The sequence below is a fragment of the Octodon degus genome, unplaced genomic scaffold, assembly GCF_000260255.1.
Source record: "Octodon degus isolate 3935 unplaced genomic scaffold, OctDeg1.0 scaffold00038, whole genome shotgun sequence".
Classification (NCBI taxonomy): domain Eukaryota; kingdom Metazoa; phylum Chordata; class Mammalia; order Rodentia; family Octodontidae; genus Octodon; species Octodon degus.
Window position 1 is genome coordinate 14,104,803 of NW_004524614.1, and position 18,776 is coordinate 14,123,578.

Sequence of the window (18,776 nt, forward strand, 5' to 3'; positions counted from 1 at the left end):
TTATTTATTTATTTATTTATTTATTTATTGGTACCGGGAATCGAACTCCAGGCCTCGCGCTTGCTAGGCAGGTGCTGTGCCACTGAGCCACATCCCCTGCCCCACTTCTGAACTTTAAAAAATAAATAAAATAATTTAAGCATTACCTACTCCTTTCAATAGACTAGTGGAAATCAGCAGTATTGATATAGGGGGAAAATGATCGCCCAGCCTGAAAGGTACCTGGGACGAGTTCATGTTCTCTAAAACCGAACAATGAATTTTAGGAACAAACGGAGGTTGAGAGTAAGAAAGCTTCTGTCTCAGAGAGGACAGAAGGGGGACCCCAAGCGGGTTGCCCAGGATGCTGTCTCTTTCAGGTTATTTTTATAGGGCAAAACCAATGGGGCTAAGGTGGAAAATACGGGGACTCACTTAGGTGGATGTGGGGTGGGACAAAACTATGGTCAGCCAATGGAATTACAAGCACCATTGCTCAGGTAAAGTTGATTACGCCCAGGACCAAATGAGGAAGTGAGTCTTGTAGCAAGTGGGCAGGAATACAGGACAGGGTCTCTTCCTGTTGGAGGTTGGACTAGTGACTCTTTTGGGAAGTATGTAGCTGTATTTGTTTTCTCTTTTGTCTTGAGGTATGGCCCATATGGGAGTGTTTGTCTCTTCCAAGTTGTAAAGTCACCTTGTTTTCCATCTTGTCTTCCTGAGGACCTGGCCTGTCTGAGTGCCTATAATATTTCTATCTAATTTGGCTGCCTGCAACAGTATGGTTATACAAGCTATCCTGTGTATATACATATTTTTTCCTTCCTTCTTTCTTTTCTCCTTTCTCTCAGCCCAATTGTTTCTTCCCATTGAGCAGTTTCTTTCCCTTTCACAGTATCTGTTGTACCTAGAACATACAAAGAATTTTTCAAAATCAGGCCCTCAAAATTCAAATTTATATTCATTTTCATGTTACAAGGAAAAGAGCAGCAGAGGTTCAGAGATCATAGCAGGGGCCCTTTGCCCAAGTGCCTGCTGGTTCATGCTTCTGGAAGCCATGAGAATCAGCAGCAAATGGGGGCCAAGCGTTGAAAGGCCTGTGTCAGTGGGACTTAAGGAGCCCTGGAAGTGTTAGGTGGAGGGTGGCAGGTGAACCTGAGGGCTTCAGAAGTCTGTCTCACCAGCAGGGTGCAGCGGGGCTCAGATGAGATAAGGCGCTGAGAATCCTGCAGTGGCCCGTTGGGAGGGCAGTGAAGATTGGAAAATAACCTTGTACATTACACATCCAGCAGTCAAATGATGGAATGATTTAAGCTCCTCCCCCAGATAAACATTTGAAACAATTATGCTTCTTTATTTAAGACAGTTATATAATTAATGTTGCAATAAGCAGAAGCAACCACAAAAGAATTAAGGGAAAAAATTATCTCCTGAAGTTAATTTTTGTGGCTATATATATATATACACACACACATTTCAAGATGTTTTTCTCAAACCTATTAGAAAAAAAAAAATACTCTTCTATCTAATACCCATGGGGCACAATGGAAATTAGAATTAGATAAGTATTATCCATCTAAGAGATATCCTCTCTGGCTTCAATATCCCTCTTTATTTCCTTCCTCCAAGATCCCCAGGGTAGAGTTATGGACTGGGAATTGGTTTATCTCAGCTTAAAGCAATTCTTTTTGCCTTTAGATGTGTATGAAGATGGTAAAGAAAGCTATTATGACTATTAAAACACTAATAGTTTAGTAATCAAGTATCATTTATGTTTTTGATAGTGTTGTACTAACAACCTTTCAAAGTTCTGAGTAGATTCTTGCATGAAAACAGTTCTAAAAAGAACAAATAAGCAGATACCATGCATTTGCTTATAGATGAATACAGTTTGTAAGATAGCAAAGAGGTCTGGTGTAGGGCTTCTGCTATAGGTAGATTTCTACACTTAACTATATGAAAGCAAATATTAGATTCTGAGATAAGCATTTGACTTCGAACATGCTTAGCTTTTAAATGTTCCAAACTGGATTTTCTTTTCTTTCCGCTCAGTGACCAGAAAGACAGAAAATCTTTAAGACATTATCTGTTTAGCTTCCTGTCTCCTTTCTTTGCCATTTAATTTTATAACTAAGAAAAACTTAACAAAATTATTTAACTAAAAATTCTCAATTCATTAATCATGTTGGCTCAGTGAATAAACTAGAATAATTATAGCTATAATAAATACTTTTAAATTTAATTAAACATTATTATGAAAACTATGAACTAATATATTCCAAAACTGAGATAAATTGGATACTAAAGAAAATATATAAATGCACAAATTGAAACTTACTTAAAGAAATATTCCCATTCCTTCAGAAAATCTAAGGCCCTTGAGACAACAATGTTCAATGTATTTATTATTGAAACTGTCCTACTGATCGGTTTTAAAACTGTCTCATTGCTATTTGTTTCTCAAAAAAATTATTAAAAAAAATCCAAGGCCCATATTTTAGGGTGGATTCTATGAAGCTTTCAAGAAATAGTGCATTCATTTTTTATGCAAGATTTTCAAAATACATGGAAAGCCATCCGGTTCATTTTGGGGTTCTTGGGATCTTGATTCCAAAAGTACTTAAAGGGATGAAAAAAGGACCAATTTCATTTATGACTAAAGTATAAACATTCTAAAAAATATATCAGTGTATTTACATATGTGTGTTTAAAAGTGGGATTTAACCCTTTAGGTTAAGGAGAAAGGTCATTGTTGAAAATGTTGAGAGCAAAAAAAAATAGAGTGTGTGTGTGTGTGTGTGTGTGTGTGTGTGTGTGTGTGTGTGTGTGTTTGTACCAGGAATTGAGCTGGGGACCTTGTGCTTTCCAGGCAGGAGCTTACGCCACTAAGCTATCTTACTGGCCCAAGAAAAATTTTATAAAAGATAATAAATATAGGTATAGCTAATAACAGTTTTAAAGACAAAATAAACTTACAGGAAATAATAGCATTTTTCTATATCATCAACTAAGAATAAACTGTAATTTTTAAATGCATCAAAATTTATGAACTATCTAAGAATGAACCTAACCAGGAACACAAGCAATTAAATTTTTATGGAGAAACTTTGAATTTTTTAAAATTTTAATATAGGACACAAGAAATGATCATAATAAATAGACATTTTGGAACCTTGGTGAGAAACTTCATATTAGTTTGTTACCAGGTTTGGGATACTGGAGTCTCTATCTAGAGGTGGTTTCTAGGAACTTTCTTCCCTAAGCAAAGAATTGGTCAGGACAAGAGCAAAGGTAAGAAAGAAACAGACTCTCTGCAGCAAATTTGGACCAAGAGAAACTAAGAAAATAAGTGCATCCTACAGCAAGAGGGTGGACCTCCACGCAGGAGAGTAGGGGCAACAGTGACTGTCTTTTACAACAGTGACAATGTATTCTCAAGGCTGGCATCAGTCAGGTCTAGGCCATCCCATCAGTAACCTGCGGGAGTTTTTGTGAGAAATCCACATGCCTGCCTTTGGGAATAGTTCATCTTGAAAAAGGAAGAATAGTCAGGTGGACACACATATCTTGATAGATAAATACATCAAAGAACGTGCAATAGAAAGGAAGGACTAAAGGAGGGAAAGAAGAAAAGGAAGCAAATGTGTTGTTTTTCATTATCACTTTATTATCTATAAGTAAAAGCAATTTTATCATTTCAAATAATCACACATTACAGATAGCATCACATATTACTGAAGAAAGGAATACTTACTTAACACCTCATGTTTTGCAGGCCCTGCTCCTGGGTGTGCTGAGGAGGCTATTGAGACTGGGCATGTTGGCCAGCTCTTGGGAAGCTGTGAACAGGCAGATCACTGTGAGAGATCTAATAGTGAGACCCTGAAAACCCTGTAGACCCTTCCCTAAAAAATACAAAAGACAAAACCAAAAAAAAATTCATGTTTGATAAACTGATTCACTATATAACAAATAATACTGGATATTTATCCTAATACCTACTATATGTGAATTAAAGTAGATAGATTAAAGACTAAAATGTGAAAAAAAAAAAACTAAATGCAAAGCCAATTGGTGAAAATAGAAACCTATCTTTATAATATCAAAGAACATACACTTTTTAAGAAATTATTCAGTTGCCAAGAATGATGGTGTGTAGTAGCAATCCCAGCTATTCAGGAAGCTGAGGCGGGATGATCATAGGTCCAGAGTCAGCCTGGGCAGTTTAGTAAGACCTGTCTGAATTAACCAAGGAAATCAACAAGAATATTAAAAGTGTCAAATTTACTAATAATCAGAGGAATATGAATTACATTTTTTTAAAAATCTGTTAACCCTGGCTAAAATTAGAAATGTGGGTAATACTGAGTCAGTGGAAATATGAAAACTGCTGGCACTTCTGAAGGGAGGGAACTAGGACAGCCACTGTGGGAAGCAGCTGGGCACTCAGGAATCTGTGTGCACAGGGTCACATGGGGACACACTTGGCTTTCTCCAGGTTATACATCCCAGAGAAATATTTACAAAGATCCAAACAGCCATCTACAAAGAGCACTGATCACAGCCTATGTTGGAAGGAGTTAATACTCAGGCAAGCGAGTACTCGGCTGGTGGAGTTTGGGCAGCTGTGAACTAGCTTTCCACAGCGACAGACTTGCATCTTAGCAGCAATACTAAGTGGAAAAACGAAAGAGCAAAGTGAAATCTTGTAATCCTAGATGAGGTGCACATACACACTCTAAAGGACATGCCAACAGGGGAGAAAGATTAAGCATGGCCAGTTGTCGCTCCTGGGGAAGGAAGAAAAGGAAGGACAGGCTCGACGCAAAAAGCAATAAACAGATTTTAAAAACTCAAAGTAGTGAAAAGTCAGCCCTCTTTCATGACTGTAGTATGCATTTTGTTCAATGATGGTTTTACTCTGAGTAATGGTACATTTTATCCATCCTTTATTTAGTGATAGCCCTAAGTTTCATTTCAGATGTGCTTGGGCACGTTCAGGGTGGTATGGCCGTAGTCTGTAAGTTTGACTTCAAATGGTGGTTACTTAGCTGAACATGTTGTTAAAAGTCTTTCTTTAAATAATAATTCCACAACTATTCTCAATTCCTGTGAATAGATGTGACTCATGGTGACACTATGATAAACACGCATGTACTCATTTTTTAAAATCCTTTCAAGTATTGTAGCAGGAACTGAAAATATTAGTAATAATTACATTGATTGTTTTCTTAGTTTACTAAGCATACCGATATAAATGACAATATCATTCATGCAATTTGACCAAACCAATGTTATAGAATATAAAACAATATAGAATCTTAATTAACATATCATCTGATATTTTTGTCTCATGTCTTATTTTGTCTCATGTCTTATATAATTTAAATGCTAAAGATCACTAAAGTATAGCATACAGAAATTCAGTTTGGTTTTAAGTAACACTATTATCCTTTCATAAAATAGAACTCTTTATGAAAGACATCCTCAATAATTGTTATAAATTAAATATTAAAATTTTTAAGGAGTGAATCAGGAAATGCATTGAAAGTAATAAAGTATTAGTTAAATGTGAAAGCTGAAAGTATTATTCAGAATACTTTACATATTTTTAAAATAAAATGCAGTTTTGAAAGGGTTAATTTAAGAAATCATTTACTAATTGAGTTTCAAATTGGTTTCAGTGCCTTACAAACTAGGGATATTTAACAAGAGAATAGCTTCATTTACATATTTAGTCCCAGTTATAATTTAAAAGATTGTTTTATATGGCAAGGCATAGCTGAAATTTACAAGCAAAATGTACCACTTTTGATTCCTGCTGCTGAAATCATTGCCCTCTAAGTCAGTAAGAAGCTGATAGTGAACGAATGTAGCGGGTGAAGTGAGCGTAAGCACAGGACACGCTGTCCCTGAGCACCCCGTACTGACGGACTCTGCACACCTGCCGGGATACCTCTAAGAAGCTTCTGGAGGCTTCTTCGTAAAGAACAGGGGCCCCTTTCCTCTGATTCTTTAGAGAGGCTTAATATGGTTATTGATTCTTAGTAATTTACATAGTTTTTCACCACCTAGCAAATATCCCAAATTGCCTAGTGATTCCTAGACTCTCTTAATAGCTGAGTTAATTGATAGCCCAAGGAGGACATTCCTTCCTTGTTATCTCAGAGGTAAGACATTAAAAGACAGGAAAAGAAATGAATATCAAATTTCTTATTGCTTTATTTCAAACTAATATTTTACAACTGGAAGTGAATTTGTTGGTAAATGACATCGAATTATCTCTTTTAATCATAGATATGTTTTGTAAGAAGTCTATTTAATATTGAAATTGATAGTAAACACATAACAGAGCCAAGAGAATGTTAAGCATTTTAAAAAGAAAAAGTTTTCATTTTGGTTTATGCCTTATTAAAGATGATATTTTACCATTTTTAAGAATTGACGCTTGGATATATAAATCAAACAGAAGAATGTTAAAAAGACTATTCTCCTTATCTATAGAGTATTTCACAATAAAAAACATAAAGATAGGGAGCTTTGCTAAGTTTGGACAGTCTCCAGTTTGTTTGTTTTCCTTTTCTCGAATCATTTCAGGCCCTGGAAAGCGAATTTGTTTCTTGCCAACTACATCAGTGGATTGACCTCATATTTGGCTACAAACAGCGAGGACCAGAAGCAGTCCGTGCGCTGAACGTTTTTCACTACTTGACCTATGAAGGCTCTGTGAACCTGGATAGTATCTCTGATCCTGTGCTCAGAGAGGTAGGTGTAATGTCCCATAATGTTCCAGAAATTTCTGGCGTCTCTCAAACACAAATTTGACACATTACCTCTTTCTGTATAAATTTCCTTTCAACAGAACTCTTTCCCTCATACAGATTTCAAGTTCTTGACAAATGTTGAGAACTGAGTATGTGTCAGAAACAGGCCAATATATTGTGTATTTTGTAATGCAGACACTTTTAATGCACTTGTATATCTTTGTTTTACTTCAGAATTTCATTAAAATGTTCAATGTATTGTGTTTTATTAATGAATGAAACTTAGTTGAATATTTCAATATGAGTATTTTATAATGGGTATTTTCTTTTTAACTAAATGCAATGAAATGGATGCAGGGCCAAGGAGGTAGCTTGCCTGCATGGCAAGTGCAAGGTCATCAGTTTGATTCCCGTACCAAAAAAAAAATTAAAAAAAATAGATGCATGTACCCATATTCTCAACCCCAAATGTTGATAGCTAACAGTTGGAAATGTTATATTATAGTATGTGTATAAGTATTTTAATGAAGCTATCCATATAAAATATTTAAATTACTACCATGTTGTATGAAATGATCTTAGATAGATGGAAAGAGTAAAGGTGCAACAGCTGCTACCTCAGTGTAGCTCCCAGGAAGCTGTTTCCCAGTCCTCCACCCTACCCGATCTCTGCCATCTGCTGTATGCAAAACAAGTCATCATTTCTACATCTCCAGGCAGTGAAATGCTTTTTTTAATTTTTAATTTTAGAGGCAGACTAGGGATTGAAGCTCTATTAAAAATTTGCATGAAGTTATTTCTTGTATAAGCCTATAAAACCAGAATGACTCCTTCGTACAGTTCCATGCAGAGAAGAAGGCAGACGAGGGCAGAGCCTCGTGATGTCAGATCGTTTGGAGAACACATTGCAGCATGCGCTTAGAGGCTGTCTTGCACCGTCTCATGTACGTGAATAAATGGAACTAGAGGAGGAATGAGTGAGAAAAAAGCCAGGCATTGGGAAATTGGTTGGTGAAAGAAGGAATTTTCTCTTTAAACCAATATACTCATCTTGCTTTAGTATCCCAAGTTCTGTGTAAATTGTATTCATTATTTGGTAGGAGATAATTCTTGGCTCAAGTATCATAACAATACACATTTGCCTAGCATATGCCTGTTATATAAACTAAAATCAAATTATTTTACAATAAAAAGAAAACTTATTGAAATAGCTCATTTGTACTTTCCAAAACCAAGTTCAAATTGGTTTTTTGATTTTTAAACATAATAGATATTTTGGGTACTAGATGCTCTGTTTTGCAGTACAGCGTTATCCATTTTAATAAATTCTGTCCTTGTAAAGAACTTGCAAGTTAATCCTGTTGTATAAATACAAATACATTGAGCATCTTAACATAGTGAAAATATCAAATTCTTCTTACTTATCTGATATAAATGAAAGAATAGAAAAAAATTTGAATTGGAATGGAGATCTCATGTGAATACAGCATGCATTATTAGATCATAAAAATATCTGCTTCTGCAAAATATCACACCATTCCTTTGTATTTCTATAAGCCTTACTCATTAAACTATAGGACTTCCTGATGAAATGTTAAATGAAAAGGTATGCTTTTTGATCATTTTGTTAGGTAGGACTGATTCAGCCACATTTGCTAATCATATAGATGGTCTGAATGGTATGTGATGGCTCCTTCTTACCTCCCAGTGGTGTAAACTGCCTCCTGCTAGCTAGGGTGCCATACCTCAGGGCTCTCAGTCTCCTTCCAGTATTCTCATTCTGAACTCATAATTGCTGAATACTGAGGACCCATTAAAGATTCTCAGAATCATACTATGAAATATGTGTCCCCCCCTGCAAACCCTTGCTCAGGTTCCTAACCCTGTCAGATCTCAGAATGCCAGATGTTAGGGATCACATACCTGGAGTACTGTTTCCTTCCTCCCCTCAGCAAGCACAAGCCCATGAATATGCCAGCAGAGATGCGTTCCTGACTCTGAGGGCCTGTGTGCTTCCAAATTGCTTAGGAAGGTACTGCATTTCCTTGAGACCAGAGGAGGACCATCTATCATGGTGTAAGCATTAGGAGTTGGAAGAATTTTAAGGAGTATGAGTTAATCCCTGTCCCCTGCTCCACGCCATTACTCCTTCTGATGTGTTCCCTGTAATGGGCTCCTTCTGATACATTTACCTTAATGCTAATGTCAGTTACTCAATTAAAACCTGACATATTCCCGCCAAAACTTCTGAGTAACTTTGAAAAGCTTAAAGAATGAGAAGCTGTGTGCATTCTATGAGCCAGCTGAATGTAACCAAATTATTAAATCCCACTCTGCTTTCTCTATAAAGGAGCCATATTTGTGTTTCCTGATGTAAATACAGTTAGCATCTACTGTCACAAGAAAGAAGCCTGAGATAAGTGGAATGAGGTACAGCATATTCAGTACATAGTGGTCATTTGTGCCCCCTAGGCATGCATTAGCCCTGTAAGTAAACTCTCTGGGAAGCACAGTAAGTTTTTTAAAAGGCAGCATTGGATTCCTAGAAATCACCACTGCTGTGCCATGCCTTGACAGTGCTGATCTCCGTTTGAGTGATGGGACACAGGCTCATGCAAAAAGCAGTTCAGAATGTTAACCCTCACACTGAAGGTGGAACGCTGTGGGATACTGTTTGTCTAGTATACTGTTTGTGTAGACCTGCATTGGAGCACTAGGACCTTAAAAAAGGTTCACCCTTTCATTGAGCTTAATACATGTCTTCTATTTATGATTGTCTTAGAACTTTTTAAAATGCAAAAACTCCTGCCAGAAAGGCTACTTATAGTTACACCAAATTACAGCTAACCCAAGGAAGATGGAGGGGTTTGTCCATGTGCAATTGCTGACTTAAAGAGAGATGTTTAATATGTGAATATCGGTATTTTTGTTTAAAAAATATTCTATAATATGCATGTAGCCTTGAGCTTTGGAGTTAGTGCTACATTTTGAGAACTGGCTTAAGGTTATTGATTCATTCTTTCCTGACAGGTGAAATCATGAAGCAGCACTAACACCACCAATTATGGCATTAAAATGTCAAGAAATTAGAGGTCAGAATAACAGATAATTTTCTTCTCTGTGTCAGATTAAAAATTGACATTCTTTGACACTATAGGATCTCTGGCTGAGAAAATTATGACAGCTTAACTTATTTTATACTTGTAAAGCAGTAATTGATAATAAACTTTACCATGACAGCCTCTGGGCAGAAACATGACAGCACAGTTCTGGTACAAAGCCCTTCTTAATATGTAAACACTAGATCTTTGGATAGTAGATATTATTTAAATTGTCCTAAGTCTTGGCTTACATCATAATCTTCTGGGTACTTTCATTCATACATGAGCTGAACTGACTGTTCAGGCAACTTTTCTCAAGCATGACAATGTACATTCTTTCTGTCCATTCTGCATACTAATAACTACACGGTTTGCTTTATGTGTATGCTTACTGAAATGCCATCAATGACCTATTTATGAAACAAAGGTTCTGGTCAGGAATCCTAACTCCTTGATACTCTAGCTCCTTGATACTCAAGTGTGCTCCAGAACTGGCAGTGTCCACATCACCTGAATACTTGTTTTTTTTTTCTTTTCAAAGTTTTATTGATAAACATATAGCAATGAGACAGTTTCAAATCAAATCGAAAGTACAGTTTCAACAAATAATACACTGCATATATTCTTCTTAGTGGTTAATTGCTGTACAAGATGCAGACTTGTGATCCTACTTACAAACACCATTAGAAAAAATCATTCTATTCATTAAGAGAATGCAACTATATATCTATCCCAACCACTTTGAATACACAGATACAAAATGGACATTCATAGTTATACCCCAATTTTTTTTTAAGTTCCGTTGTTGAGTATTATAGGTGTGTAAACTCAGCAAAATATTCTAAAAGAGTACAGAAGCCCATAATAGCATTGGGTCTTCTGTTTAATTGGCAATGTCAGAAATTATTGACGTGAGTCCCCCACAGCTCAACATAACAACATGGCTTTACTTCCTATATTTCATCTTCATACTTTTCTACTGGATGGTTAAGACCAAGGTAAAGCAGAACCTATGCAACAAGAGTTGTAGCTTTTTGGTTTGAGAAGGTCAGTGAAATGCCCTCAGGATTTATCCTGAGATCCTGTACCTCGAATTGTAGAACCTTTGTCAGTGCAGCCATGTGGATGAGTCACGGCCATTGCTTGGCCAATGTGCTCTCTGTGAAAGCTTGAGAGTGTCTTCTCCTCATGTGACTCTCCTTAGGCACACTCCACGTCATCGATCAATTTCCTCTTTGGCCCCATAACCTTCTTGATCAGAAAATCACCTGAATACTTGTTAAAAGTGCAAGTCAGACACTCCGGGTTTCCCAGTCTCCTAACTCAATTGTGCATTCCTCACAATCCACAGCTGACTTTCATGGGGTTGTTTTGGCAAATACTGGGGATTGAACCCAGATCCTTTACACCATGACTTGTTCAGATTCATTACAATGTAAGATCTCTTGCTTTAGCTACACATGGTGGTGCATGCCTGTAATCCCAGCACTCTGGAGGCTGAGGGAGAATTATCACAAATTCAGCCCAGGCTAGGCAGTTTAGTGATTTAACATGACCATGTCTCTAAAATAAAAAATAAAAAGGGCTGTTAATGTGGTTCAGTGTGAATGAAGGTCTTGGGTTCCATCCTTGATATCAAATAAATGAAGAAAGAAAGAAATGTTGCTCTACTAAATGTATTTTAGATCATTTGGAAAGCTTTTACTTTCCCCTGCAAAAACAAAGTCAGTGATGCCCCAGCCCTACCTCACCCACATCTCGTGGACATTTCATACTATCCAGGGAGGGACTTTGAGCAGGCTTATTTAGAAAAGGCTCTTTAGAATTTCACACACTTTGTCAGTTATAAACCATTAACTTAGCCTAACAGTCAGTCATTTTCCAAGGACACCCAGGCATATACATATAATGTCAAGAGCAAGACGAAGATGAGGCCACTTGATTCTTGAGTCAGTATTTCTATAGTCCTACCATTTTCTAAGAATTTTAAAATAACAGTATATACTAAAATTTATTAATTGGAGGATAACAGTCTCATTGCTTCCAAAATGATCCTTTCAATTTTAAGGAAGGCCTAATGTGTTTTTCCATTTTACTAATTCACAATGTAATGTTTTCCTACATCATTTATACTTAATAAACTGATTAAACTTTCAATAACTATAGGATGATTTTTTATAGTATGATTTTTAAGAAAACTTTAATGGCCATCTTCTTAATTATTTGTCTAATTACTTTTCAGCACAACAATTAAACACTGTCAAGTTTTGAACGTACCAAATGCACCATGGGATTGTGCCATACATAGTAGTTGGTTAGTAGAGATTATGTCATGCCACAAAATTTTTCATATACTTTTATGAACAAAATATCATCTTATAAAATTTTTTTAAGAAATTACGACATTTAGGGCCATAGACATATTTAACCCTATCAGGTCCAGAGAATAACTATTTATACAGTGGAAAAATAAAAATGGATAAAAAATGGGAATCAGTTTATATCTTATTTTACAACTCCACTATCAGTATGAGTAACATTAAACCAGTCACACAACTTGAATGTGCCTTTGTTGGTCACCTAAAAAAATGGTGAGAGAAATAAAACCTAACTCATAGAACAAAGGATATGTGATTATTACCAAGGAGCATGATTAAGTGAAGTATTTTAGAAAAACTTTTATTTTAACAATTTCTCTCTAATACGAAAATTATCAACATCATGAAGAAGATTTACAGTACCAATAGGTAAAATCAAACTGTGTGTTCTTACCATTTAGTTAAAAGGGATAATCAAGTTTGTAAATTTTCTTTTCAGTAGTTTCTACAGAATGGTGGAAAGGCCCCACTAATTGCCCCCAACTTGTTGCCTTAAAACTTTTGTTTGTCATGATTTAGATTAACATTGGCATTTCTATTATTCTTTTTATTTGTATTTTTGAACTTTTTCTTTCAGTGTCCTTAGTTTGTCATTCATGTTATCAAGTGAATTAGTGTAGCTGTGGTTCCATCATTACAGTCATACCTTTGGAGCAAGAGGAAAAAATGAAGTCATTACTGCAGCAGAAGTTGTAAGCGCATACCAGACAAATTATTAACAGAATACTAAGTTCTGAGCTTGTTATAAAACTTGTCATCATACCTTCAGTCAACTGAAAAATGGCTTAAATGACTTCTTTGAAATTGAAAGCTATACACATAGTCTAACATAAGGTATTGTTTTGCTGGCAGCTATTAGAGTAAATGGGTTGTTCACTTTTTGGCCTAATTTCTGTTATTAATATTTCTTAGTGGTCTTGGATATTTTCTCCTTTTTTCTTTCTTTCTTTTCTTTCTTTCTTTCTTTCTTTCTTTTCTTTTTGGTTGTTGTTGCTAGGAATTGAACTCAGGACCTTGCACTTGCCAGGCAGGCACTATGCTGCTGTGCTTTATCCCCAACCCTAAGGATATTTTCTTCTTTTATCTCTTCTTTTGAACTGATAGGGATTTAAAAAAGAAAACATTCAGCCCCTGGGATCTGTTACAGTGAAAGAATGCTCACAGGAAGTAGACTAGATCACTTCAGTTTTCATTGTGTTTTTCTTGGTGAAATATTCATTGCTACTGCAGAGAACTGACATGATAGGGCTGTCAAGAACCAGTAAGACAGATGTGTCTTTAACCAACACAGCTGCAAGGCTGGCTTTCCCAGGAAGATGAACTCGTAAGATGTATAAGGAAAAGAATTAGCACATTTCTTGTCCTGATGATATAGATGAAAGTTCATAGTGACGACACTGATGGCCTCCACCATCCCCACTCGTTCTTTCTACAAGTTTGTCATCCCTTTTTCTTTTCCCACTTCTGAGTTCTTTCCTTGGCCTGACAAGGAATCCAGCATGTGGATCTGCCTGGAGGAATCCTAGCACAGTGTTTTCCTTTCCTGGAGTCACAGGCCTACAATTGTTGCCTTCCTGGCATTTTCAGGGTTCTGGGCAGCAGCTCAGAGAAATGTTTGGAGCAAATGCGCAAGAAAAAGACTAGGAAAATTTCCTTAAACTGGGTTAATTTTTCTCCAATAGCTACGAAAAGTGTTGAGTTGAACATTTTAGTAAATTCAAAAGCCAAATTAAAATACAAAGAATACTCATATTTTAGTTACTGCGGGGGAAATACACATTTAGATGTTCTTTAAAGCAAGAAGATTACTTTGGAGAAAAGCGAAGTATGATAGCCCCTAAAATTTGTAGGTTCGCAGGGATTTGTTGTTTCTTGCACTGTGAAGATTTGATGAATAAAGTTTTAATATAGAAATTAGTATTAAAGAAATTAATGACACATATAATTTTGACTAATTAATAAACCTTTAAGTTAGGCTTATCTTTTCGCCTCATAATTGCTGCAGTTCTTAGCTAGTCTGTGCTCATAAATCGTCCACTACAAATGCATAAATAATGCAGCTAGTTAGTCAGATGTAGGTCATTTATGTAAGATGTGCTTTTTGCTGCTCTTCATGTTATTTTTATTGTGTGGTGCTGACAATGCTAATTATTGATTTTCAGAAATTAATAGCAACTGCTTTTACAGGCATCTAAAATCATCTTTTACTCAAGGGAAGAAGGGTGAAAATTACAGCCTGATGTTTATAAAAAGAAATAGCTGGGAGGGATTCCCTTATCTTCTCTTAACATGGATTTTAGTTATATTACACAGTTGTTACTGCAGAATAAATTAGCAGTTATTCAAAGCATGCTACATGCCTCGATTTGTTGAAGTAGGTATCAGTCAATCTAAGTACCTAGGCATTTCAGTTAGGTATTCAGGACACATTTTAAAGGGCTTGAAACATATTGATAATGAGCCTATTTTAAGCCATTTGAAGTCTCAAAATAATCTTTCTAACTTATTGTTTCCCATCTATGTCAAAATCAAAGAACATTTTGTTCTATTGAACACATGCAGTATTTTAATCTGAGTTTGGTTTAATAAAAAAGATTTTTTTTATTTTAGAATATTTAAATCACCACCTGTGTGAACCTTTGTCTCAGTGTCATTCCATATACCAAGGAAATTTGATTCAGCTTTTATCACTGTTAATATTTTCTTTTTATGATTAGACACTCCAAGTAAACACATAAAGACTGCCATCTCTCTCCTTTCTCTTCTTTCCTCTCTCCTGAACCAGGAGAGTAGAATTTACTTTAATAAACATATGGAACCAGGAAAAAATTGGCAGGAAAGTTGTTCTGGTTGCTTTCAGACAGGGGTAAGCATTTCTGAGACCAGTCCTCTATTTCTGTACTATATGTCATGATCACCCCCAAAGTAAGCAGTCATACCCAAACCTATAAGAATCCTTCAGAGGTCATCTGCAAAATCCTCTCTTTTAGGTAAGTGAATCTTGTGGTATCCAGTAAGGATTATTTCTGTTCTCTTTTTGAGGATTAATAAGTATAGATTAAAAAGAAACTTCATAGTCCCTCTCAAGAAGTTTGTAATGTTCCTAATGTTCAAATCTCCCAATTCTCAGTGTCTCTTACTGGGGTATACTTACTTTGGTCTCTTCTACCCAGATAGGAAGCCAAAGTTTACCAACATCTTGCGCATCTCTTACATCTCTCATGTGTTTCAGTGAGGAACTTAGTACATTATCTCATCAAAGAGATAGTGACAATTTCCTTTCAAAAGAAGGAAATTTAGACATATACCACCACATGAATGGACCCCTGAGGATATTAAAGCTAAATGGAATGAATGATCACAAAATAACAGATTCTGTATGATTTCACTTGTAGGAGATACCTTGAGTAAGTCACCTTCATAGAGACAGAAAATAGAAATGTGGTTGCCAGGGATTAGGAAAGAGTGTAGAGCTTTAAACAGGTACAGACTTTCACTTTTCAAGATATGAAGAGTTCTGGAGATTGGTTATGTCACATGTATGTTCATAACACTAATGAAATGTATACTGGACTATGGATAAATAGTTACTTATATGTTATATATTAAACTTCATAAAAATTTGGCAACAGAGGTTAATAATGATCCTAGTTTCAAAATTATGGGAATTATGAAGTAGTTGAATGAAGGGAAGTGAAGTACCTGGGATTGCCAACCCTAGGTCTTAAGGGGCACAGAGAAGGCACTGTTACTACCAGCTGGCAAGAGGCATGGTAGCTGAGTAAGAACCAAGACTGAGGTAGTGAAACGTACCTTAGCACTGCTGAACTAGCACCTTCCAAGAAGAACCACACAAGAAGTACTTCGGCCTCTTGTCTCCTTCCCCTATTTGTGCTATTGGCTGGATCCAGAGGGAAAATAGAGAACAAGGGAGAGTAGGAGGCAGTCTCTGGAGGCCTGGGGCCTAGAGCCAAGAATGGTGTCCAGCTCAGCTATGGATCCCCCTTGAGCTACCCACTTCTCTAGGCTCAGGAAACTTGTTTAGGATAATCCAGGTAGGTCTACCAGCTTCAATAAAATGCATGCACTGTTTTAACTTGAGTAAAACTTCAATGGCACTAGGCTTATGTGAAGAGAAAATGTTCTGGCTGGGCATTCACTATCTAGAAGAAATGGTGTTAGTTTCTGTCACGTTCATTTTGGTCAGTTATATCATCATGACTTTTCACTCCAAGAATGAAACAGGAATCATCAGGAGGCTAAGTCCCTGCTGTGTGCTGTTTAGGCTTACACTGGGCGAATGAAAGCAAGAGCTAAGGCAGGTCCTGAGCAAAGCACAATGCGCTCCTTAAATATCACCTTACGTTCTCCTAATTCAAGCAAATGTTGTTCCCTCCCCCTTTTTAACTTGTGTTACCACATACTTGCTTAAATATTAAATGATTTTACTGGAATAGACTTCTACATTAATGCAGTTGATAAGACAAGTGTTTGTATTTCTATTTTGTGGTTTTATGAAAAACTAGAAGCAGTTGAATATAAAACAGCATTTTAATTTTTTATATTGTTTAATAGTAAAAAGCAAGAAATAATAAAGTGCATATATTATTTTCTTGATTTACTTTGCTCCTGGTTTTAAAACATTAAAAAGTAATGCTTTATATGATCTTGTTTTATTGCAACAATAAAGCAGACACAAAAGCTTTTCAGTTAAAATAAACTCTCACATTAAGTAACCTTGCCTTTTATCATTTCAGACTTTTCAAAGTTTCATTGTTTTTTATCTTTTTTTATTTGGTATTTGTAGAATTACAAGCTGAATAGAGAAGAATGATATAATTCAAATATATATTGTTTTTATTGTGTCAAATTTATATTTTCTGGTTAAACATAGCTATTTTCAAGCATTAAAATAAAAATATTACAAGTTGGAATCGTAGAGTGAGAAAAGCTCAGTACTAAGGAAATGTATTGAAAAATGATCTGTGTTCCCAAGCAAACACTTTTACTGTTTCTGTGAAGTTTCTGAAAACTGTCAGTGAGTTGACTAGTTATTAGACATAAGGTGATGTTTTGCATTAGAGGTGGCATAATCTGTAGTACTGTTTATATTTTTTATTTTCCTCAAAATCTGCTTAAAAGTCAGAACCAAGGAAATGCGTAAGACATAGGTCATGGTGAAAGCCTGTCTTACTGGTGCCCCATGCAGCTTCTCAGGGCACTGTGGACCTGAAAGCTCTTCATGTAAAAGATACATACATTTACAGAGGGATGGGGTAGGGGACCGAGAACTGTAGGCTCTGTGGGAGAAAAGAATATGTGGATACGTTTGCCTCATTGTGGAAAACACAAGACCATAGAGAATATTGACTGCACAGCAGGGAAGGTGTGTGTCCTGAGCTTTGACTTACCTGGTGCCACATTCACTTTTGCTATAGCTATGCAGTCTCATCCTCACAAGCATATGTATGACAAACACATGTAACCTATGTATGTAGTTCCTCTCCTGAGGATTTAGATCCAGGTAAGCAAACAAGAAAGAAAGCAATTAAGCAAGAGGTGCAGAAAGTCCAAGGGAGAAGTCTTATGTCGCACCAGCCTCTTTCATCGTACTAGCTCTTACTAAATCTTCATATTTCATCCCATGTCCTCTTTCTAGATGTCCTGCTTCTAAGAGCTCCCCCTTCCCCATCTGCTGTCATCTTCTGAACTCCCAGGGCAGAAGGAACCATGTCCACAACTGTCTTAGTTTCATTATCTCGTGGCTGGGACAAAATACCCAATGCTCAAAATTAAGGAAGGAAAGGTTTATTTAGCTCACAGTTTGTGGAGATTTTAGTCTGTAATTGGCTGGTTCCGAGGCAGAGTGGCATAGTATAGAAGCAACAATCCAGGGCGGCAGAAGACAGCAAAAACAGCAAGAACACAACAAGGTGTAGGGGAGGGCAAACCTCTTTTTCTCCCTCATATTGTATGCAGGCTATTCCCACTAGGGCATTCACTCAACAGCATCCCATGCCCTCCTCTTGCACAGGCTCAGGATGCCTACTAAGGCCCTTGGCCCCCTACTGAGTCACCGAGTGAAACTTCTACACTTTTCGATTTGACAAAATGTATCAACTGTTACAACAGTCCTTCCTCCTGCTCTGGGTAGCACAGGACACATCTTTCCTTTGTTGGAAACTTCTGGGCCTATTTGCTCTCTGAGCTTGTTTTGCTTGGTGTGGAGAAAGCATTCAACAAATGTTTGCCAGAAAGTTCATCGTTTCTGGAATATTGAACTGGGTAGACAAAGGACTCTTCACTTTCTCTTTGCCTTCAGTTTTTTGATTACTTCCAGTTTGGCACAAATACCCTACTATAGCCCCACTTCTGTATTCAGCAAATGTTTTCAGATCCTGCTGTAACTAAACTTCAGTCCTGACCTGCAGGGATTCACTCTGTGAGCAAGCAGACATGCACACAGAATTGTGTGTGGACTTCCACAGTGTGGACGTTCATTATGATGTATGGAGTGCAGGAAACAAAGGATTGAGTTCCCTGCCCAAGGTCAT

The 18,776-nt window shown here is 36.6% G+C and overlaps 1 protein-coding gene across 8 annotated transcripts in view; it reads left to right on the forward strand.

Annotated features, from left to right (window-relative positions):
* Nbea (neurobeachin) overlaps positions 1-18,776 on the forward strand; it is a 760,086-nt gene that overhangs the window by 713,170 nt on the left and 28,140 nt on the right. For all 8 annotated transcript variants that reach the window (XM_004631077.2, XM_023714988.1, XM_023714990.1 and 5 more), the window contains one exon: positions 6,577-6,744. In XM_004631077.2, the coding sequence (XP_004631134.1) occupies positions 6,577-6,744 (168 nt within the window). The remainder of the gene's footprint in view (positions 1-6,576; positions 6,745-18,776) is intronic.